Source organism: Tupaia chinensis, unplaced genomic scaffold (genome assembly GCF_000334495.1).
Source record: "Tupaia chinensis unplaced genomic scaffold, TupChi_1.0 Scaffold148822_2, whole genome shotgun sequence".
NCBI lineage: Eukaryota > Metazoa > Chordata > Mammalia > Scandentia > Tupaiidae > Tupaia > Tupaia belangeri.
The window spans coordinates 2,413,050-2,436,747 of record NW_006208670.1 but is presented as its reverse complement, the minus strand read 5'-3'; the positions used below and the strand labels follow the sequence as shown (position 1 = coordinate 2,436,747).

Here is a 23,698-nt window from a genome sequence, read left to right as displayed (position 1 = left end):
ATTGCTGCGATCCTGTTTATTTATATAGATTTATTTTTTTGCCCGTTTCAATTCGTATGAAAAGAGGAATGAAAAGAAAGCGGTGAATACGTTCGTGCTTTTCACGACGGCTCGTGAGCGCAGTGCACCTTAAATTGTCTTCCCAAGCGCATCAGAGCAGGAAGGTAGAAGTAACATGGAAAAATAGCCACCACAGGCAGCTGATGTATAATTCATGCATCGATACAGCAGATGTGTTGTATAAAGTAATTAACTAATCGGAACAATCAGGAGCCCGAGCGCAATCTCCAGATGCATCTGTTTGATGCGCAAAATGAAATCTGTCTGTCTTAAAGGAATGTTCTGCAGCGGGATGCAATCTTGTAATAATCCCCCTTCTAATCTATGTCTCAAATAGTTGCCCCAAACTAGAAGATTTGCCTCCCGAGCAGTGGTCGCACACGACAGTGAGGAACGCACTGAAGGACTTACTGAAGGATATGAATCAGAGTTCGTTGGCCAAGGAGTGCCCCCTCTCACAGGTACTTAGGATAGCGTGGAATACACAGAGGTCCTGGACGGCCCCGCATTCAGGTTCGATGGGGCTTTCTGTCTCTTTAAAGCAACTAGTATCTGAAACAGAATGTGCCAAAAATGCAAAGTGATTTGACCGTTGGTGACCTTTTGAAATATGCCTGATTCATTCTGAACAGAGCCTTACGCTTTTTCTCCCTAGAGGAAAAGAGAGGAAGAGTGTTTCCATGAAAACCTGTGTAGCGGAAGACCATGCTGACTCGATTTTAGGTTTGTCTCCTAAGATCAGGGAGCATGGTAGCTGCCCTCTCCCATGTGTCCTTGAACCAAGAGGGTCAAGGTGCTCCAACTTCATAAAGCTTCAGTGAGTGGGCATGGCAACGTCAGGGTTCCTGTGCAGAAATACCACCATCTGAGTCAAATAAGAGTACGGTTCTTGGATATCTTTTATTATTTTAAATTGAAACAAAGATGGTTAGCCAAAAGAAGACTAGCCATTTCTCCACTAAAGGTTGAATAGTTTTCTCTTGTGAGGATTTAAAGCCAGTTTTGTGACACAGGCTAACTATTTTTTTTTAAGTGGAATATTATTTTTCCTTCTGGGATGCCTGTTTATACCATCAGGGATTTTTAAAATAAGACAGAATTTATGGATATTACTGTCCATAGTTTTTTTAGAATGAATTTTGATGGTGAGCACCAAAAAGTAGACAGACACTGCCCCCATTTCTGAATTTAAAACCAAACCTTACTATTGATAGTGTGCAGCTCATCTGCAATAAAAACAAAGACAAACGATGCTGTGAGCCTGCTGGTGATGGGCTGCCGTGTGGTCACCACCGAGTGTGCTCTAATGTCATCGCTCAGCGGCCAAAAGCATTTTAAGGTCATTCCACGATAGGGTATAATTGAAGTACTGGTTTAACTTGATTTTGATGAAGTTTTGTAAGTTTGCTTTTAATTCAGGTTTAAAGTGTATTTCTGAATATTCGTGTATGAGTCATTTGAACATAAACCGTGTGACTCTGTTGTAGACATTTCTGCAGCTGAGATTCTCAAAGCATACTTCTGTATTATGAGTAGTAGATGTTCTTGAAATGTATTTCTCGCCTGAGGCTCATGAGGTTTGCTCGGTACCTTTGGAAGGATGCTCCTGGGCTTTTGTGCTACTGTGTGATGGGAACTCAGTGGCATTTCAGGTTTGCTACATTACAGTCCAACAGATGTATTTTGATATTTGTTGGCAATTTTAGGAATGAAATAAATGGGTTGTAATTCTAGTGACACTCTATACTGTTCTAAGGTAAGCCATAGCTGCAGGTTCAATACCTCTGTACTGTTCAGTGTCCAGTCCTTACATTTCAGAGCAAACTCTTTTGGTTATTTCAATTGTACCTTTAATGAATCTCCTTCTGTCTTCCCTTGCTTACTTTGGCATAGAGACAATAGGAATTTATAACAATCATATAAAAGTAATTCAGATAGATTAAGCAGAGTTCAACCAGAAGGATGGCATCATGAAACAGACTGACTCCTTCTTCTGGGACGTTGTGTTTTGTAGACAACTGCAGATAACTTCTTAGTTGCTAGCATTTGAAAATTTGAATGGACCTAGAGATAAACTCCTTTTTTAACTCAGTATCAGTACTGTAAATTTTTTAAACTCGGATTCCTATCTCATGTCTTTTCCCATTACTGAAAATCCCGTTGATTTTGGAAGTAAGTTCAAAGACTCAGGGCATTTACTATGAGCTGTGGGAGAGGATGCTAGTACAGAGAGTTGTTGGGACAGCCCATTCAGAACCGATTGTTGGATGATATCAACGTTCAACCAGTAAACTCTGCCTCGCTGGAGCTTATGAATATAATTCGGAATTTACTTAATATTATCATCGAAAATGAATTGAGTCCAGATAATTACAACATTAGACAGAATGAGAAAAATGGAATGCAGGACTTGGTTTAGAGCCGTGAGTTGGTGAATTTCTGTAGAGAGGGCTTCAGAAAAACCCATTCCTTCATGTGCATGGGTACCCCAGTATCTTACTGCAGTGTTAAAACTAGGCTGTAATTTCCCCATCAGTTCTAATTACAATCTTACTGTTTGAAAGAAAGTCTCTTGAAAAAAAATTACCCATAGTTTAGCAGTGGCAGTAAATATTTGAAATTAATTAATATTTAATGTCATGAAAAAAGTGTAACTTGTCCTCTCAATGAGGGAGGGAGTTGTATTTTGCTGCATCATCTCTTTTCTCTAGAATGGATGCGTGCATCTGATACTCAGAATCTTTTCATGAGAAACGATTCTCCGTTTGTTACCGTTTTTTCATTCTAAATTATTAGAGATGAGAGATGCATGTTCCCTAAGGCCTGCGTCCAGAATATATGCTGCGTTTGACAGAACACCTCTGTCTTTCTCTTGTGGCTGAGGTTTGGTGATGAAGATGTGATGGTGAAAAATGCCCAGCAAGGAAATAACTTACAAAATGGGGGTCTGGTGCCAAGAAATGCTAAGAGTTGAGGCTGGACTTCCATGTAGAGTTTTGATTCATTCATGCAAGAACTTTTAGCATACACTTCAACATACACGTTTTACTGCACACTGAGGATTTGGCCCTGTTTACCGTGATAAAGTACTCCAGTACTGGATATGCGTCTTACATGTGCTTAGCGGGGGGCCCACATTGGGAGTCCACACTAGACTCCATAGAGACGAGGAGGGAGTGGGAGCCGGAAGCCACTAGGAATTTTCCTCCAACCCTCTTAGGAGGGTTGTCTAACACTTGCTAAGCAAGTGTCTAGTTGGACTTGAGTTCTTAGAACTAAGAAGGGATTATCCTTCGTAGGCTCCTCTAACAGGAAGGAGCCAGTGTCGCTACAGAAGAAAGTCAAGATGCAGGTTAATGGACCCTAAAGTCCTGCTTTGCTAAGCTTATGTCCTTGGCCAATGATAAATTTTGAAGTAGGTGTTGATTTTAAAACGAATGCTTACATTTTGGTACAATAATGTTTTCTTTTATAATATTGGCAAGGTTTTCTCCAGCTGCAGAGATTCCATAAGTGGGCATGTGGTTTGATTTACAACTCGTACCTTCATTTCTGTTGCTGTTTGGCTATCATAAATCTGCCCAAATAGATGGCCGCACATTTATGAAGTTCTTTGTACCACGTGCTTGTTTATTTTTGTAAAACATTCTAAGACATAAGAAACACTTAGCTCATTATAGATCTGAGGTTGGGCATTTTGTTGCATTTTTGCTTTTTTCAGTGGATGTGGTTAGATAGCTGGATTCTGAACAGCAGCTAAGGAGAAAATCGAACCTGACCAGGGGCACCAGAAAACCAGTAGTCATGAACTTCTGGGAGTATGAATTTGAGACATAGATTGTGTGTTAAAAAAGTAAATTCTTTGATTTACAATAAAACATGAAATCTCGATGCTAGGTTTCCCTGGAGTTTTAGAAATTAAACTTAAACACTGGATGAATAATCTGTGTGATGCAGGGATGGGTGCATTTTGTTAAGTCCTGTGGGTAAAAGGGCAGCCATTTTTACCAACCTGATGTCTTCCTTCTTAAACATGTTAGGTCAGATGTTCTTTAGAGGTTTTATCTGAGATGGATCAATGTATATTTTCTTTCCCTCCTCTTCTCTATACTTGCATGTGTGCTCACGTGCACGCACGCACGCACACACACACACACACACACACACACACACAGAGCTTTGACATCTTTAAGCCACTGGATTGTTCCTTCACCCCACCAGAAAGGTATCTCCAAGCCGACTCCCGTATAAAGTGAGCATTGTCCCTTTTACTTCCAGGTAGCAAAATACGTATAACATTTCAATTTGAGCATTTCATTTAGAAATCACCTTGAGAAAGGTGATTTTTTAATATTCATTTTTCCGATAGCATCTGAGGATCGAATGTATACTGGACTTCGTATTAGTTACTGACATAACAGGTTAAGAGAAGAGAAGAAAAAGAACTGCCCTGCCCTCCTGAAGCTTAGCGTTTAGCCATGTTGGTTCTCTGAAGCTTGGCAATCATTTCCATAGGTATTTAATAAACTTAGGTGTTGAGTTAATTTTCGGGCTGTATTATAAATATCTCACTAGAGCAACAATTTAAATATTTATTATATAATAAAAATGTTTCAAACAAATTGGACTTCATTTTTCTCATAACTCTTTATTGAAAAGCCACGTTTCTTAATGTTTTAGCAAGTGTGTAGTAATTATTCAGGAAAACCCAGTAGCAGTATTTATAAATTGTCTTTCATAGAAGTCTAACCTATGAAACCTGTTCACATACTCATATATCATATTTATTCCCTCAAAAGTCTGTATTGACAGTTTCCTGTGTACTAGGCAACCTGTTTCGGGTAGTAACAAGGCTAACGCATCTTCAACGGTAAGATAACGGGACTGGCAGATGGCATAATGGTTATATTGCTGGACTTCCATGTAGTCAACCGCAGTTAGAGTCCTGGACCTGGAGGCTGAACTCTCATGCTGGGTGTGTATGTGCGTGCATGCCCAAAATCCTAAGAGGAGAATGAAAGAGAAGGGATTGCGGTGTGGCCATTCCTCCCCCCACCCGACACTGCCCCGGGACAGGGAGGGGGGAGGTTAATTTCTCGCTTTCTGTCTCTCTGTCTCTCTCAGTCTCAGTCTCTCTGGCAAGTGTACACACCCTATAGTAAAAACAAAACAAAACAAAACAAAAACAAAAACAACTCAAAAAAGAGATGATAAAAGAATAGTTCACATTCGTGTATTGTTTGTGGTCCATGCCTACAGAGCTGGTAAGGGAGCAAGGTAATACTTCATGCCCAGAGCCTGCAAGTCTGAACAAGGACCCTTCTTGGTCACATGAACAGATTGAGAAAGTCTAGAAAAAATAAAAAGAGCCTTTCTTTCTGAGATTAATTCCGAGTGTTTCACGGTGTACTCTGATTTCTCTGAAGAACTGATAACTACTTGAGTTTTCCAGTTCTTGTTTTCACTCCCAAGCCTTTTCTTTAACATCATAAATGTCTCATCCTGGCGATGTTGACTATGTTTTCATATATTGTCTTGTTTTAGAAAGTACCATCATTTCACACCCCTAATTTTTTGCGTGAGAGAGTGATTTAGAGCGCAGGGACTGGCTTCTGGAATGATCTGGCATTTGGGAGGTCCCAGATGGTTTGCATGTACAGCCCTGGGTCTCATCCCCGTCTTTTACACCCTCAAAGTCAGTAGATGTCATTGCGCTGGTAGCCCTTGGTTGTGAGTGCCAAGCTCACGTTCCGCATTTTACGGGAAAGCGTGAGCAGTCGGGTGTTTCAGGCCTCTGTGAACGTTTTCTTTTTTGGGTTGAACACATCAGGCTCCTTTTTCCCTTCGTCATTGGACTGCCTGATCTGATGGGTGAGACTGTAACTGGCGGTTCCATTTAAAAAATGGAAAGTTGCCTTGTTTGAGATAGGATCGAAGGGCTTTGTACTTGCCACTTTGAATAAAATGATACATCTTGTGGTTAAACACTGTATATTTTGAGGTAAAGTTTCATAGAGGATCTCTTTCGCTTTTCAAAATTACAAAACTTTCACTTTTCCTTTTCAAAATTACAAAACTTTCACTGGTCCTTACTCTCGTGACTGTGGGACTCTGAGGCTATGACTGCCAGTTTGGCCAGGCAGCGAAGTACTGGGTATTAATGGGATATTATGACCACGTGGAGCAATCGTATTCATGGTGGGATTTGCAGAGGAAATAGTGAACCTCCACGGGTCACTGCGTAAACTGCGAAACTTAACACCAAATCCTTCTCTTGCCTCCTTTTACAAATGTCATAAAATCATTCTGAAATCATTCTGGTTCTTTCAACTCAGTGAGATGTCTCGGTGTTAATACTCCACATGACACGTGGATTCTAAAACAGAAGTGTCCTCCGAATTGCAAGTTTTCTTTTCTGGATCCAACATAGCAGGTTTAGTTTTAGCTCATTTAGATGCATAGGGATTTTACTGGAGCTTGATGTTAGCTCGCTGTAACCTTTTGGATATATTAATCAAAATAGCCAAACTTAATAAAGCCCCTGACTTCAGATGGATTGATCTCAAATATTTTATAGCCACTCTCTTTTCACAATAGTAAAACATAAAAGAGCTTAAGCCGTGCCAATTTAGAGAGTGCTTTAGCGATGTGTAAGTACATCATTTTCGCTTAATAGATTTCTACCTGTGCCATGTTTTAGATCCGAACAGGTTTCCTTTGACCTCAAAGTCACTAACGCAAGAAAAATGACCATATCATGAGAACATTTCCCCTCACCCCTCAATACATAGAAGAATAAATACTCCCAAGGCTTGGGAACAGATACGATCTGAGAAATAGGTCTATTAAATGCTATTTCTAATTGTTGGGGGAAAAAAAAAACCCTAGTCACACTGTTGAAACTGATTTTTCTTACTAAAACAACTAGTTTTTGTGTGCTTTTCAAGTATCTTTTTTTCTCAATTACTGCTTCAATTTCAAGTTGCATTACATTGGGATTTGCTTTTTTAAGAATTACTTAATTTTTTAAAGGAATTATTGTATTTAACTTTATGAATTCATTCATTTTTAATTTGATCAGAGAGGGACAGAGTGAGAGAGGCAAAGTGAGAGAGTAAGCTGCCAGATTCGGGACTTGAACAAGGGTCAATCATATGGGAGTCCAGGGCCCTTAATCCCCACACCCCCTGCTGGCCCCAAGAATTATTTAATCTTATTTATTATTATTTTTAAAAATTTGCTACAGGGCATATGCTCTTACCAAAGAGAGAAAGAAAGTGAGAAAGCAAGCTGCTGGGTCCTGGATTCAGGCTGTGGTAGGCCATGCGGGAGTCTGGCGCCTTAACCATCCCGCCACCTGCTGGCGTTAGATTTGCTTTTTAAGTCTGTTTTATTCATGCTAGATTTGGGACCCAAAAAAACCTCATAAATGCACAACAACAAAAAACCCTAAACTCACAATAAGCAAAACAGATACACACACCCAGCTGCTTCTTCTTTCGTTGGAAATGCTCGGTTATGACGTGCTCTGAGAATTAAAAACAGACGAGAGCCTTTAACGTACCAGGAGAGAGTGGCAGCCCCGTTCTGCAGCTTCCTGCCAATTGGGGGAAGGGACGCTCTGGCTGTTGGGACTTTTAAATCTAGACTTAAAAGTTATTTGTTCTGTTTAGCATTTTTTAAATGATTCTATTAGGAATTGTATGTGCTTCGGTTTTAATTTTAACTCATAATGATTGTAGCCTACCTTGGGATGCTTGCACGAAGGTGCTCTGGAAAGGTCAGGTGGTGGTGTGTTCCCATGTGCGGTGTTGTTTTGGGGTGCTGGGGTTCACAAGGTTGCAGAAGTCCTCGTGATGAAAAGAAAAGAAGGGAGCGGTTCCTTGAGAAGTCTTTTCTTCCCTCTCATTCTCCCTCTAAAATTCTGTTCTCTTTAGTCATCATCTTAAAATTATTTTGATTATTTTATATTATAATATTTTCCCATAGAAATGCTAATCTAATTTAGTTTACTCAGAAGGCTTAAAGATGCAAACCCAGATACATTGGGAGTTAAGAAGAAAAGAAATAATGCTTTAATTGCTAGTATTATTTGAGATCGCATTCTCATCTCCATAATAGGACACGAGACTTCAGTGTCGTATTACCAACTGTCCCAGGCTTGTCCCACGGTACTGGCAATCCAGAAGGTGTTCAAGGAAGTTTATAAACACAGAGCTAAACAGAAACAAGTATTAACTTTGCAGACCGTCACAATGGGACTTTCTCCCACATTGAAACTTCGGGGTTATGGTAGCGTTCAACAATTAGATTTCGTCTTCTTTTTTTCCCTACTTTTTTTTTTTTTAATTTAATGGGACTATTTCTTGGCAATGTATTTCTTCAACATCTTAACTTTGTCACTTTTTATGTGTGTCTTTTTGTATCATTACTCTTTTCCATCTTGCTTACTGAGCTCCTGACATCAGAGGAATCAGGTGTGAGCTCTGTCAGGACCCGCTATGGGATCGTGGGCAGCTGACCCTTCATGCCTCAGTTTCCCCAACTGTCAATCAGGAAACTAGTAGTACTGAATCCTCAATCCTGTTACGAGAATTAAATGAGTCGATGCGTGTCAAACACCTCGGACAGTTTTCATTTCTCGTATGCGCAGTAACTGTAGTTTATATATATTTTAAATGCAGGCAATGACAATTGGAAATTGCCTTTGTGGGTGCCACATAATCCGAACAGTTCTGTTAGTAACAAAGAAGGTTTCGAAGCAGGCCTTATCTTTTTATCTTTCAATCTTTTGTGAAGAAATTAAAATTAGAGACCAGCAGATGGTGTAATGTTTACGTCGCTGGACTCCCACATACTCGACCATGGTTTGAGTCCTGGGCCTGCCAGCTCGAACCTCACTCCAGTCGTGTGTGTGTGTGTGTGTGTGTGTGTGTGTGTGTGTCTCCAAAATCCCTAGAGAATGATGCAGCATGCCCATCCCCCCGGGAGGTGATTTCTTACTTTCTGTGTCTCTCTGTCTCTTAGCAAGTGCATGCACCCTATAGCAAAAAATCTCTCTCTGAAATAAATAAATAATAAATAAATAAATAAGTAAAATTTAAAAATGAAAAATTATGTAAGTTTGCTCACAGGTATGTGTACTCATTGGAGAGAGCGAGAGAGATGGAAAGCGAGAAAGCAAGCCACCAGGCTGTGTTCGGATTCATTTTCATCTTTAAGGTCCATGTTTAGTACCACCCTGACGTTAATTATGAAGTTACAACATATTTTAACGTGGAAAGGGGGGAAGTGAAGCATCGTGCTTTAAACTTTTTGTTTGCAAGTTAAGCACATATGATACCCCCATCCAGACAGTGTGTGAGAGGATAAAGAAGCCTCGGGGATTGTCATCAGGATGGGAGTGTTTCCTTAATTACCTGCCCCCCCGTCCCTCCTTGAAGTTACCTGTGTGCTGTTTAGATTGTAATCCACCATCACACAAGGACAAAGTTTTTATTCGGCATCACGGTCTAAATCCTGGCACGCAGTAGGACTCAGGAATGTTTGCACAATTGGAACAACCTCATAGGGTTTGCACTGCATGTATTTCATGAACCAATTCCCTGCCAGTAGTTCCACTAGCAGTAGTACGTATTCATCTTATCTGTAGTATCGATCTGCCTTTCAAATTATTTTCCTGTTGTACTTCTGCATTTCGAGTTTGCTGAACCAAGAGCTCGTTACTTTGGGATTTTTCTCTGACATTCCAAGCCCTCCTACCTGTTTGCATATGTCTAATGTTTTGAACGTATGAACAAAACTTCTATGTGTGTGAGCAGTTCAGTAGTCTCGAAGGTACAAGGGACCCAGAGATCCGAAAAATGCGGAAAAATACCCAGTTACGGCCAGTGAGGCACAGCCGTAGTAGCAGGCTTCTGGCATGTTTATGCACATTTCAAATTTTTCTTCTACAATTGAACATGTATTTCAGCCCAGCTAATGATTTTTTTAAATTATGTACTTATTTTATTTATTGTTGTAGTTATTTTTAAGTTTGCTATCAGGCCCATGTGCTCACGAGAGAGAGAGAGAGAAAGGGAGCGAGAAAAAGTGAGAAAGCAAGCCACCAGGTCCAGGACTCGAACTGTGGTCATCTATTTGAGAATGCAGCACTTCAATCACCATGCCACCTGCTGGCCCTAAGGCTAGTAATTTTTTGAGGGGAGAGAGATTTTTTTTTTTTTTTTCCAAGAGAGAGGTTTTTGCTACAGGGTGTGTGCAGAAAGCAAGAATTTAGCTGCCCAGAGAGGATGGCCACGCTGTAATCCCTTCTCCTCCATTCTCCTTTCAGCATTTTGGGCATGTGCGCCCACGCACCTGGTGTGAGTTTTAGGCCACCAGATCTAGGACTCGGACTGCAGTCGACTATGTGGGAGTCCTGCGACGTAACCGTTAGTTGTACCATCTCCTGGTCCCAGAAGATGGGATGTCTCAGTTGTGTAACATTTGACATTTTCTTCCTGTCGGTTCCATTTGTCCGTTTTTTCCTTACATGTACGAGTAAAGTGAAGAGGGAAAGTTTCAGTAACAGAGTCAGATGGTTGGTAGACAAAGATGCTGACGCAGCCAGTCTGGAAATGTTACCCTCAGTTTACCCTCAGTCTCACCCCGTGATCACCCCCAATGTCCATTCCCCAGGTGACATGCTAAAGTCCACACCTGGCATTGGACACTCTGCCCAGGGCTATGGACACGCAATGTTTTAAAGTCAGCTGCACAAATTAGGCAGAGTCACCTGAGTGCAGGGACAGCTGCTAGTGTAGGTAACTCTTCAGACATCCTAGAGTGGGCCTGAGGGTCTGGGGTCGTTCACCCTTTTCACCCTTCTCTCTGCGGGATCATCCATTTAGCCTGGAGCACGCCCATGCAGTGATAGCAAGAGCCCTTCATTCCTTGATGTACGACCCACCCAGTGTATCTCTGCTCTCCCATAATTCCTGAGGATGATTGCCCCTGGGTGGCATTTTCCTCAACTCAAAGATTTTCATAATATTGATAGAGACGAAGGCAGATTGATTCGATTTTTCTTCACAACCAATCTGTAAGTGACAGGAGTTTATATTTACCTGTGCACATGGGAAGTCTTGGCTAAAGGCTAACCATGACAACTAGACCACAGAACTCGAGGACCTGATTTAGGCCTTACTCTCTTACACGACCTTGTATGAGATCTGAGTGGGGCCCTGGGCCTGGCAACGGGCTTCCAATGAAGTATACAGACTGAAGCTGCGTCACTTTCATGGGCTCCATCAGGGAGAGCTTCCATAGGGTTCGTGAGATTCCCAAAGGGCCCCCTAAATCGGTCAAAACTGAGACTGTATTTTCTCTGTCATTTTTAGGCAATGTGACTTAAAAAATCTAACAGTTTTTGTATAAAGGAGGAGTGCAAAGGGAGACAGTAAAGTCTTCTCTGAAGAGTTAACAGAGCCTAATTCTAGTAGTCTCTTTAGGAAAAAATGAGTTGTTGAGAGCACTTCAGTTCTTGTTTCTACTCTATGACTTGAAATTTTTCAAAAGGCTCTATATTTTAAGACTTCTAGAACTTTATACAAATTTGGTATCTCTTTCTAAGCAGAGATACTAGACATTCTACTCTGTAGAGAAGCTGTTTAATCACACAAGGGCATAAAAAAAAAAAAAAAAATAAAAAAGGATTGGATAGCATTATCCAGATGTGGAAGTTGGTACTCAGTGCCCAAGATACGGAATCTTAGGAAACAGTTTTTGCCATCAAATCAAATCAAACTTACTGGATTCAGATTTTGCTAATGGGAAAACTTGGGAGAATTAGATAAGCATCAGGTTTAAGTTCACAATGAACCTTTTTGGAGGTCTGTGTGTGTATGTGTTGGTGTTAAGTTATGGTCCTCCTGCCTCCGCCTCCCAAGTAGTCGGGCTCACAGGCATGTTCCACCACACCCAGCTTTTTAGGGTGAGCTGGAAATTGAACCCAAGCTTTCCTTGTGGCCTTAGCCTATGCAGAGCCAGCATCAAGGGAGTACCATCATGGCTGGACCCGAACACATTTGTAATAATCATTGTAAACAAGATGCCAAGGAGCTTTAAGCTTTTCTGCAGAAAACTCAGTTGGAGATGTTTGCACAGTGACTACCTGAGGATAAATCATGTGTTTTACAGCTGAATCTTCTTAGTCACTGTTTGGGAAGACATACAGGTTTTATAGAACCTTAGAGCTGTTACGGGGGACACTGGAGATTAGCCGGTTCAATTCCCTTCATATTATAGCCCTTGTGTGCATTTAACTTGAAATATGACATGCCCTTAATGCTAATATACCCTTTAATAAATACTGTATCATTTAAGGTCTTTACTAATATTGTCAGTTGGTTTGAAGAAGGTTTCACTATGGTTAGGAAGATCTAGGTAGGAATTTATATAAAAGGACAAAACAGAGAGTCTGGTCAAAAGCCATTATTTGGACATTATATAAAATTAATTAGGTGGATGACCCATAGGAATTGTGAACTCGTATTTTTTTTTTGTAAGTTATGAATTGAGTTTGTCAATAAATAAAATTTCTGTGGTTTGGGATGATCACATTTTTATATTTCGGAAATAGAGGAAAATTAAAACAGAAGCGGATATGTTACTGTCATGCTCCGTTTTGTATTTCTTTGGAGCTTTCTGCTACATTTCCACTTTTAGCCTTGTGCTAGGGTTACTTTGTCAGAAAATGCCATTTCCAGGCGCACGGGGTGATCAGGGTGGCAAGAGCCTTCACTCTGACAATTGGAGTTTAAGTAAAATTTAGCAGTGATTAGTTTCTTCTCAACAAATTGAGATTCTGAATATGCCCCAGTTGTAGCTCCCAAGAGAATTAGCTTAGAAGGCAGTAGAGGATCCAGAGGGAAAGATTTGGGGAACATAAGCTAACAAGCACAAACACAATATTGCACTTCAAAATCCTGATATTCACTCTCATAAATTGAAGCCCTTTCCCATCCTTCCCACCCCCAAATACCAGATGGAGATCTACCTGTTAATTTTCAACACATTTATTCCATGTCAGTATCTCCTATGATGCTTTTAAAAACTTGTTTGTAGTGCTTGGTATCCTTTGGGATGAAAATGAAACCGTGGTTACAGATAATCCCTATTAAAATTGTGTTTGAATGTGGAGTTGATCCGAAGTTCGAGTTTGACCTTTGAATATTCCAGAGGCATGTGAAAAATGGCTTTGAAAATTCAGGCCCTCCGTAGACGGGACATGTATGGTATGGGGGAATTGGAGTGTATGCTTCTGCCCTTCTCAAAAACGAAAAAATGTCAAATAATAAAAAGCCCAGTAGTTTGACAGATTGTTCAGTAAATGCTCATTTTATTGAAAATTATAAAAAGGTGCTTAATGCCTCTGTGCCATTAATACAATACATAAAAAGGGTTACTGTCAAGATCAGTATTTCCGCCTGGAAATTAACTGTAGAGCTTTATCCATCGCTCGACATAAACTGAGAGAGGTTTTTCTTTCTTTCTTTATTGTGTTTGAATGTGGAGTTGATCCGAAGTTCGAGTTTGACCTTTGAATATTCCAGAGGCATGTGAAAAATGGCTTTGAAAATTCAGGCCCTCCGTAGACGGGACATGTATGGTATGGGGGAATTGGAGTGTATGCTTCTGCCCTTCTCAAAAACGAAAAAATGTCAAATAATAAAAAGCCCAGTAGTTTGACAGATTGTTCAGTAAATGCTCATTTTATTGAAAATTATAAAAAGGTGCTTAATGCCTCTGTGCCATTAATACAATACATAAAAAGGGTTACTGTCAAGATCAGTATTTCCGCCTGGAAATTAACTGTAGAGCTTTATCCATCGCTCGACATAAACTGAGAGAGGTTTTTCTTTCTTTCTTCTTTTTTTTTTTTAATGTACATTTTGCATGTGTGGGTATTTATTTGAGAAAACAGTTATTTTAGACTTTACATCAAAGACATTAGCAATAATTTCTTTTCATTAAAACGTGGTCATAACAGGTATATATTACAGACAAGGCAGAACCATGAATGCGCCTTACAGAATTAAGCCTGTACGAGATATTTCCCTTGCTGTCTCTCTCCAGTATTCCAATTCAAAACATACATTCCTTCCTACAGAAAAAGATATTCAGATTCCTTAGTTGAAATTAATTAGCATTCAGAAACCAGATAGCATGTTTTTGGGTATTCATGAGATCTCTGTTTGAAAAAAATGTTTTTAACTTGTAGAAATGTGTTGCAACACACAGATGGGAAGAAAAAGAAAAAAAAAATCTCTTTAGCAAGCACTGTGTGTAAAAGGAATATTACATTTTGCACGCTTCTGATTGCTCTGTGTAAACAGTTTTTGACATCTGTCTTTATAGTTTTCGAGGAGAGGAAGACTTTGTTAAAAGAATCATTTTTATACAGCAGTCACCATTCCAGTCTTGCTTTACCTGTATTATGAAAGCAGATGGTCTGCATGTCTTTTGAATATTTATAACTATCAAAAACAATCTCTTGCTATTCACCCTTAGGCTTATGAGATGTCAGGACTGTTCTGGTTGAAAAAAATCATCTTGGGTGTTTACAGAAAGAGGATTACATTAAGCTGAAATGACTATACATTTTCCAGTTTAATATTTGTCCATCAGCTGTTTAATCGTATTTAGATAATTGTGTAAATAAGATGTTGTAGCCCTTGCCCTCTCTGCTGACGGAGCCTTGAAAGCTTTAAACGTGGGTGAACCACCATTTTGTAGACGCTCTTACTCCCTCCTCCCACCATCGAGAAACCATCAGCAAGTCCTTAGGAAGTTTTGATCATGATATCAGAGAGCTGTTTAACCTCCACAACAGAAAAAAGGACCCAGAAAGCCAGTGTGGAGGTAACATGAAGTACGAGGGAGCTTTGGCTTTAGTTTATTAGAGTACATTGTAATATGCAAATAGGATACCGCACTCCCATTACCCTTCAAAGGTGACGTGACGTTCTCTTTATTCTCTGTGAACGTGTAGAGCTCAGAGGGTATTTTGGAAAACTTTTGGTATAGTGGGGGTTAACGGTTTTTTGACTGGAAGCTGAGCAATCAGAGATAACAGATTTTGCTGTGGTTGGTTGATTTGGCAGAAAAGCATGAACAGTTTTGGTTTAAATGATTGAATAACCTGATTAGCATTGTTTTGGGGTGGGTTTTTTTGGTTGTTGTTAAAGGCACAACAAAGCAATTTTAAGGGTAATCAGATTACTGCCTTTCCCAGTTGATGAGTCTTTCTTTTCTTTTTTCTTTTTTTTTTTTTTGAGAAGGCCGCACCTCACCTAAAACCACCTCATTGGCTACTAAGATGACCAAAGTAGAAAAATAAAACTCTCCTCTCTCCAGTTTTGAAATGCATTATAAATATCTGCCTACAGTATCTATCATCCGCGAGCAGGGATTTGAAAGAACATCATCTTTTGAAAAATGATGTAACCTCTATCAATTCCTTGCCTTTTTTTTTTTTTTTTTTTTTTTTAAATTTAAAGCCCTGCCATGTTTTAGAGCAAAGGTTCCGAGTATTCTGACGGTCTTTAAGTCAGGCTTTAGAAACATGCCACCATTACCTTTTCACAATTAGAAAGGTTATAAATAATGTATTTGGCTGAAAAGGAAGCTCGGCTCGTGGCAGATGGCACCATTCTAGAGGACTGGGGTTTCTGCGAAGATGGCACTCTTTCAGATCGGAACTTGAGCAGACTCTCAGAAAGAACCGAAGCTCCTCATAGGGAGTAGACATGTGCTTTATGGATCTTAGAAAAGCTTACAACTTGGCTCCTAGGATGAGAATATTGTGTCACACTGGGGTTAGGAGACCCACAGCCAATTTCTGCCAACTTCCCAATCCTGGAAGCCGTGGCCTGTTCATGGGGTTGGTGTATGGTGTAGAGTGTTTGAACTTGGAATTTCAACCGGCTGGCTCTTGTCTGCCGAATTATTTTATTCCCTGAACATGGATGTCTTATACAGACTGGCCACCGCACAGGAAGTGTGCCATACGAGTGGTGTCTTTTCAAAGTGCTTCGGAGAGCTTATATAAATAGACACCCAGAGAGAATTGGAATAACATAGCCACCAAGCATTGCAACTTCCGAGACATCTGTGTGGATGTATTTTGAAAACCTGGGAAGGGATCTCTTGCAAATTAATGAACAAAGGTTTTTGAAACTATGTTTTCTATCATGACAGCTAGAAGTGATGGATTTAAAAAATTCATGTGAAAATCAACCCTTTGACCTTTAAGGAGAGAAGGGAGGAGGACTGTCGGGCGTCCGCGGTAATGACTTGTTAGTGACCCTTTTTCCATCCCCCACTATGTGCCCAGCCCTGCAGTGAGTTGCAGCGAGAACTAAAGGTCACAGAGTGGTAGACAGTCAGCAGCACGACAGTGCCGTGGTGGCATCGCGGGCGGGGTGTTTGGGAAGTGAGCGAAGGCCTCGTGGGAGCCTGGTACCTGAGAGGTACCTGGAGGATGAGCAGCTGTTAGCTGGAGATGGCTGCGGGCGTGGGTGGGTCATCTAAGGCAGAGGACTGCTTCGTGTCTTTCTGATGCCAGCTCACAGATACAGGCCAGTTGCAGAAAATACCCTTAAGTTGGAATAGGAGACAAATGGCAATCCTTCTTGCTGTCTTCCCCCGCTCTCCCTTGCTCTGACTTGGAACTTAACAATTTAATTAGTACTCTCTTTGTCCTTCATAAGATATTTTTATTTTACTTGAAATACATCATTTGAAGAGTTGTTCTGGTCATCTCCTGTTTGTTAAAAGCATGGTCAACTGATGTGAAGTGTGACTATAATACAAGCCCAGTGAGGAGGAGGAGACGGGGTTGTGGTCGGAGGAACCGACATCTCTTCAGTTCATACGTGATGGGTTCCAGGCTTGGTGCGCATCATATCCTGTTCATTATTTTATTTATTGTCTCCCCAAGGGTAGGTATCATGCTTCTTCTAAGTTTTAATTTTCCCAGTGATCTGCCCAGTGCTTGGCACATAGTAGGAATTCAGTACGTACACCCTGAATGGATAAAAAAGAAATTCCTGAGTGAATAGATTCTCAGAAGAACCTCGCAGAGTGAATGCCACTGCTGTTTCCATGCAGCACAGGAAACAGGGCTGGCAAGGCCAGCTAGCTGCCCAGGCCACAGCACCAGTGTGTCACACGTCTTGGACTTGAATGCAGATTTATTGCTTTCTGTTTCAGCAGATGAAAACTCAGTGCATATTTAATGTGTGTAAGCATTGGGTCGCAAACCAGTAGGGAGCCCCACTCACAGTGCCGCCATCTTTCCAAAATGGCCTCCTTTGAATTAACATGGGATCCCAAGCCTTTCTCCTTTAAAACATGGAACTGTGTCTTCTGTCTGCCTCTATAGCCCCAACACTGAGAAGAATGCTACAAATCTTGAATTTCTGTTATTGTGTCATCAAAACTGTAGGGGTTTGTTTCTGATTTTCCTAGATTGAAGATGATGGTATTGAATATGCTCTTTCAGACCCCCTGTGCACCACAAGACTCTGTGGTCTCCCTTCTCTGCCACCGAAGGTCACTGGTCTGCCCAGACGCCATGCCTAAGCCTTCAGCAAGGCTTTTACCACAGGGAAAAAACAAGCCTCGTGAAGTGGCTATATGAGCGATTTAATTAGACAGAATATTGCAGATTGTTCTCATAATACAGAAGTGACCTCAAGTTACCTGAATTGTGGGCTGTTTCCTAGTCTTCCAAGAGCATGGGAAGATCAGGAATTCAGAAGGTCATCAGCATGCATTGTAACCTGTGTATGAGCCTTTCGATTTATGTCCTAATATTTACATGAGTCAGATTTCCACAGCATCCACAAAAATCACTGAAGGACAGCACTTACCAAGTCAGGGGTAAACATGGGTAGGAGGATGCATTGCTGGTGATGCCCACATGGATATTATTTTCCACACGGGGTCAGTAGTTAACCACAGAGGTCTATTATATATGGGTTCTAGTTTTACACAATTTTTTCAGACTCTTTTTCATATACTGTGGATTCTTTTTCCTCCCACCCCACCCCCCCATATACTTTCCACTGTTGGTGCACTGAATTGCATTAAATTAAAATGATCTCTACATTTACATAGTATACTTTTATAGGCAGAGATAGTGTCTTATCCTTCTTTTATCTTTAATATCAACCAGGTACATAGTAGGTATGCAGCAAAGAATAGATTTCCTAGATAGAAAAATGGGCAGACTGTAATAGATAGAAAATTAGTAAAAAATCTCAGCAAAATTTAGGTATTCCATACATTTCTAAGAAGGAAGACAGAGCCCACATCTAAAACGTGTAGTACTGTTAACAGAAACTTCCCAAATGTCTAGATGAAGAGTAATAACTTTTTAGCAAGTGGACCAAAGTGGAAGAACATCAACTGTCGTCCATTTGCAGAATCACCATTATCCATCACTGATTTCAGTAGTTTTATTAGTGTCTGACTTTATTGATCTTTATTACAATGGAGTAAGTGAGATTGAAGCTGACGGATTGTTAACTGGATCAGGTAATCCTCTGGCTCTGGTTTTGGCAACCTTACTAAGTGGCTTTTTGCACTGTGGACTGTGGAAGGCTCTTAGTGAAATTGCAAGCTATTGGATTAATGGCAGAGCATCACAAGCACATTAAGAATGTCTTTTTTAGAGAAATAAAATGTGAAAATGACTATAAAGTAGAGAGTGTCAAAAAAAAATTCACAGCGCCTTTTAGGAAAGAGAGCTGTGTTTTACATAAATAATGCAACTCTAGCTTATCCTTCACTGAAGTTCTTTAGAGATCCCTCAAATTTACATATCACGGAAATTTTGTGCACACTACAAAATTAACACTGATAATGGATGTCAGGAGAATTAATAACAACTAAAGAGCTTTACATTAGAAGTAGCTTAAAGTAGATAATGATATAAAAATACTTTTGTCCCCAAACTGGCTTTTCTGGTTTTCACCACCTCCTGAACAATGCTGCCTTCTGTAAACTATTTCATCATAGATCAGCTGAAGTCTAAAATATGAGTTCTCATGTTTCTACACATAGGGGTGAGGAATGGATTGGTGCTGCAAAATTTATTTCTGAGACTCAATAGAAAATTAATTTAACTGCTACTAGAGAATAGAATAAGAAGATTCTGGTTTTAAAAAAAGACAACCATGAATTTAGTCACTGAAATGATCATAACCAAAATTTGCTAGGAAGAAAGACTTTTTTTGGTTGTTGAAAATGAGTTTCCTCTTTTTAAAAATTTTCTCCTAGTAATATATTACAAATCATTATCTTCACTTTTATACTTATTTAATTTAATTTTTTTTTTTTTAGAGAGAGGGAAATTTTTGCTAGAGGGTATATCTAGTCACCAGAGAGAAAGAAAGAGAGAAACCCACCCCCCTCCCCAGGGAGGATGGCCATGCTGCAAATCCCTTCTCCATTTTTCTCTCAGGATATTGGGCACAGATGCACACATGCCCAGCATGAGTTTTAAGCCGCCGGGTCCGGGATTTGAACCACAGTTGACTACACGGGTGTTCAGCTGATGTCCAGCAGATTACACCATCTACTAGTCCCCATTTTTAAACTTTAAAAGGTTGACTATTTTCAGTCATTTTGTTAAAAGCAGGTTGAAGGAAAGTGACAGAGAGTCTTTCTTCTTTGTGATGTCCTTGAGAAATTTAGGGGTGAGTAAGCATGAAATGGATGTATTTAGAATTCGTATGGGTAGTTTGAAGTGTAGAACTTAAGCTTCTATAGATGAAGCTGGCCGTCAGATTCTGGAGTAGTTTTCTTCTGACAGGATCTCGGGGAATAGTTTGTTTTCTTCTCAAATGTGGTCAGTTAGTCTTTCCACAGTGTTAGTGAACCTCCCATTGAAATCTAAGTAGTAGGAGTGGAAAGTGCCGGTGCTGTTTCTCAATCTGTGATAGGCATAAGAGCTGTCTGGGGATTTTGGTAATGTGAAGGTGCACATTGGTTAGATCTGGGGTAGGGCTCAAGAGTCTGCCTTTCTAACAGACTTCTGGGTCATGTTCATATTGTTGGTCCCTGGACCATATATTGAGTAGCAAGACTGTAGAGTCCACTCACCAAACCTCAACAGAGCTGATACAGATGGCTTAGAATGATAAATCCTTCTTTGCATAGTTGGGTTGGTTGGGCTCTGTGAAAGTTTATCAGCCTAGGAGTTGATGACACTAATGGGAGTTCATACACGTTAGATTAAAGTTGGGTTTGAGAGCTTGGTCCTGGTGTCACGGGCTGCTGATTCCTACGGAGACAAGTATGTGATGACCTACGTAATGCGTTTTTCAGAAGTTGAGGCTATAGGGTCAAGTGTGAAACAAAAATGTATTGGTATTGCATTGATTAAAAAATCCGGTTTCCACCCTTGAAATGGTATCTGAGTTCCATCGTGTGCCGCTGTGTTTTACAAATGTTCTCCCCCCTCTTCACACAGAGCATGATTTCCTCCATTGTGAACAGCACTTACTATGCAAATGTCTCGGCAGCAAAATGTCAAGAATTTGGAAGGTGGTACAAACATTTCAAGAAGACAAAGGATATGATGGGTAAGCAAAAAAACGTTGCAGCAGGGCCACATACCATTACGTGTCATTTGGGGGTTTATCAAAGTCACATCTAAAGCCAGGTCTTTTGATTGCCCAATTAGAGATCAATTTAGAATGTTTCTTTGGGGGTGGGGAGTGGGTATGAGTATAATGAGATAATTAAATTCAATAAATGTTTGTGTTTAAATCAGCCAAACTGACTCGGTTGTCAGACATGCAGGAAATCGAGGCGTGAGGAGGGGAGCTGTCATTTTTTAACATCTCAGTGAAGACCTAACCAGGCCTTGAATAACTAATATTAGCTGTGATTTCACTCAGAGATAAGTCATGCTTTTAAGTTTTTTGCTTTAAGAGTAAAAGCCTGTTTTTGCACCCAATTTTTATAGAAATTAAACTGTATTCATAAATTAAACTGTATTGTTTCCACAATTGAGATCAAGTGAGGTTTTCTCCCCCTTTTTTTAAATTAAAAAAAATAAATTATTGCTCTAGTCCCAGCCCCCACAGATAGGCACTTTGGTGAGCATCTTGCTTCATCATTCATAGCAGAGAGATCGTTGCATCATTTCTGAACTTTTACTCCTGATAGAGCATTCTGTCTTACCACATAATTTTAGGTCAATATTTGCTACAAAGAAAGTCTATTAAAATTATCTGCAATGTAAAATGACAGGTAAAAGTTACAGGTCATCCCTAAGCATTTGGAGTATGGGATTTTGTTTCTGTTGAGTTGATTAGTGTTCACAAAAGGAAACACTGTGCTTAAGGTTAATGTTTAAATTTCTATTAATGTTTTCTTTCACATACTGTACCTTCCCAAGAATATATTTTTAAATAGTATCGGAATGGGATGTTTAATATGCATAGCATTATGCTTTGTTTTAAATCTATTTCTGTTTACCTCTGTTACATTCATTTAATAATAACAGCAGCAATAACTTATCCTAAGGATTTTAAGAGACAAGAAAACTTGAATTTTTAGCATGTTTTAGCTTTTAATATTTGAAGAAAAAACATCCATCTACCAAAACAGATCCTTTGCCTTTTTATAGCTCAGGACTGTAATGAAGACGATGTATCATTTTTGGAATAATTGCTTGAATTACTATTCTCTGTGAGTGGCCCACTTGGGCTCATATCATTGGTAGAAATTGAAGGTTTCTTCCCCAATTCTTAGTTATATTTTGCATATATCAGTGCCTATAGCAGTGTAAGTTCCTCTAAATATAAAACTTGTATATTTAGAGAAAAGAGAAATGATGATTAAAATTAAACTGAAGTCTATACATGGGAAGCGTGGTACACAGTTTGGAAGGACTTACCTGTTAGCGTATAGCTCCATGCTTGGCCTTTCCAGTTAAAGACATCAAACCAGTCTCCTCTCCTAGCAACAAAACTTACGTTGGATACATTTAGAGCTGACTCTCAGCCAGTCCACGCGAGGGATCTAGCCACAGGAGCAGTGTCATCCTGAGCAGGTGGCAACAAGTTGCAGAACCATGACAGCTTTTCCTTGTACCAGGATGATTGCTCCCTGCTCCCTGTGAGGTTACTTTCAGCATCTGCTGATGACCGTAGCTTCATGGAAAACCACGTGTGTCTTAGTGACAGTGGGTTTACTGGTTTGCTGTTCAATAAATCAGTTGGTTCATTTATAGAAGTATTGCAGAGTTACCTACTGCCCTTGGTGGTTAGAATGAAGTGAAACAAGCCCTATAAGATACTCAGCACATTGTTGAATATAGACTCAGATATTCTGATATGTTGATTATGCCCATTTTTATGATTTCTTTGCTATATTGACTGTTTTTCTATAGTCACTGCTAGATAAAAAAATGAGCATAGGATAAATCTTTTTGCTTTCATGTCTGTTGCCTAAAGTACTCAAGTTAATATGTATCAAGAGAAAATATTTGCCAGTTTTCTTTGTTTTCATTGCTTATTATCATGACCTTATTTTCTTAGCTCACTAGTTTCTGTTTACCATTGAGCAAATGATTTCCTTCTAGAAGTCATTTTAAAACGAAGATCATTGCTGATAAGCCTTTCTGGGGTAATAAGTGAGAATGCCTAACAGTTTGACCCTAAAATTAAATCACAAGGAATTTAGGTGTAATTGATTTTATGCGTTCAGTCTTACAGCATATTAGAGCTTAGTGTCGTATCACTTTGAAAGTATATGAAATTATTCACAAGAGGAAGAGAAAGTCCACCTGGCGAGCTCCGTCTCGAAAGGGTCTTGGCTTCCTCCACCGTGCCCTGCGCCTCCTGTCTCTTTTTACTTAGGAAATGATCCGAAATCTGTGTCCATGGCCATCACTGTTGACTGAATATGATTTTACTTTTTGTCTACTTCAGTTGAAATGGATAGTCTTTCTGAACTCTCCCAGCAAGGTGCCAACCATGTCAATTTTGGCCAGCAGCCGGTCCCAGGGAACACAGCCGAGCAGCCTCCGTCCCCTGCACAGCTCTCCCATGGCAGCCAGCCCTCTGTCCGGACCCCTCTTCCGAACCTGCACCCTGGGCTTGTATCAACGCCTATTAGTCCTCAGTTGGTCAACCAGCAGCTGGTGATGGCTCAGCTTCTGAAACAGCAGTGTGCAGTGAACAGACTCTTAGCCCAGCAGTCCTTAAACCAGCAGTACTTGAACCACCCTCCCCCTGTCAGTAGATCTATGAATAAGCCTTTGGAGCAACAGGTTTCAACCAACACAGAGGTGTCTTCCGAAATCTACCAGTGGGTACGCGATGAACTGAAACGAGCAGGGATCTCCCAGGCAGTATTTGCACGCGTGGCTTTTAACAGAACTCAGGTCAGTTGGGTCGTCCTTGCACAACGGTTTGCTCGTGCGCGCTCTCTCTCTCTCTTCCCACTCCTCTCTCCTCTCCTGAGTCCCGTCTGTAGGAATGGTTCTTCTTTTTCTCTGTACCAATGTTCTGTGTGTCTCCTCCTGTGGTCCTTTTGCCTCTTCCTGGTGGTGCCTACACTTTGCTCCTTTCCC

General features: G+C 40.3%; 1 protein-coding gene across 8 annotated transcripts in view; it reads left to right on the top strand.

Annotated features, from left to right (window-relative positions):
- SATB1 (SATB homeobox 1) overlaps positions 1 to 23,698 on the top strand; it is a 104,985-nt gene that overhangs the window by 24,149 nt on the left and 57,138 nt on the right. For all 8 annotated transcript variants that reach the window (XM_027769175.1, XM_027769176.1, XM_006170709.3 and 5 more), the window contains exons 5-7: positions 398 to 521; positions 20,585 to 20,696; positions 23,055 to 23,509. In XM_027769175.1, coding sequence (XP_027624976.1) covers positions 398 to 521; positions 20,585 to 20,696; positions 23,055 to 23,509 — 691 coding nt within the window. The remainder of the gene's footprint in view (positions 1 to 397; positions 522 to 20,584; positions 20,697 to 23,054; positions 23,510 to 23,698) is intronic.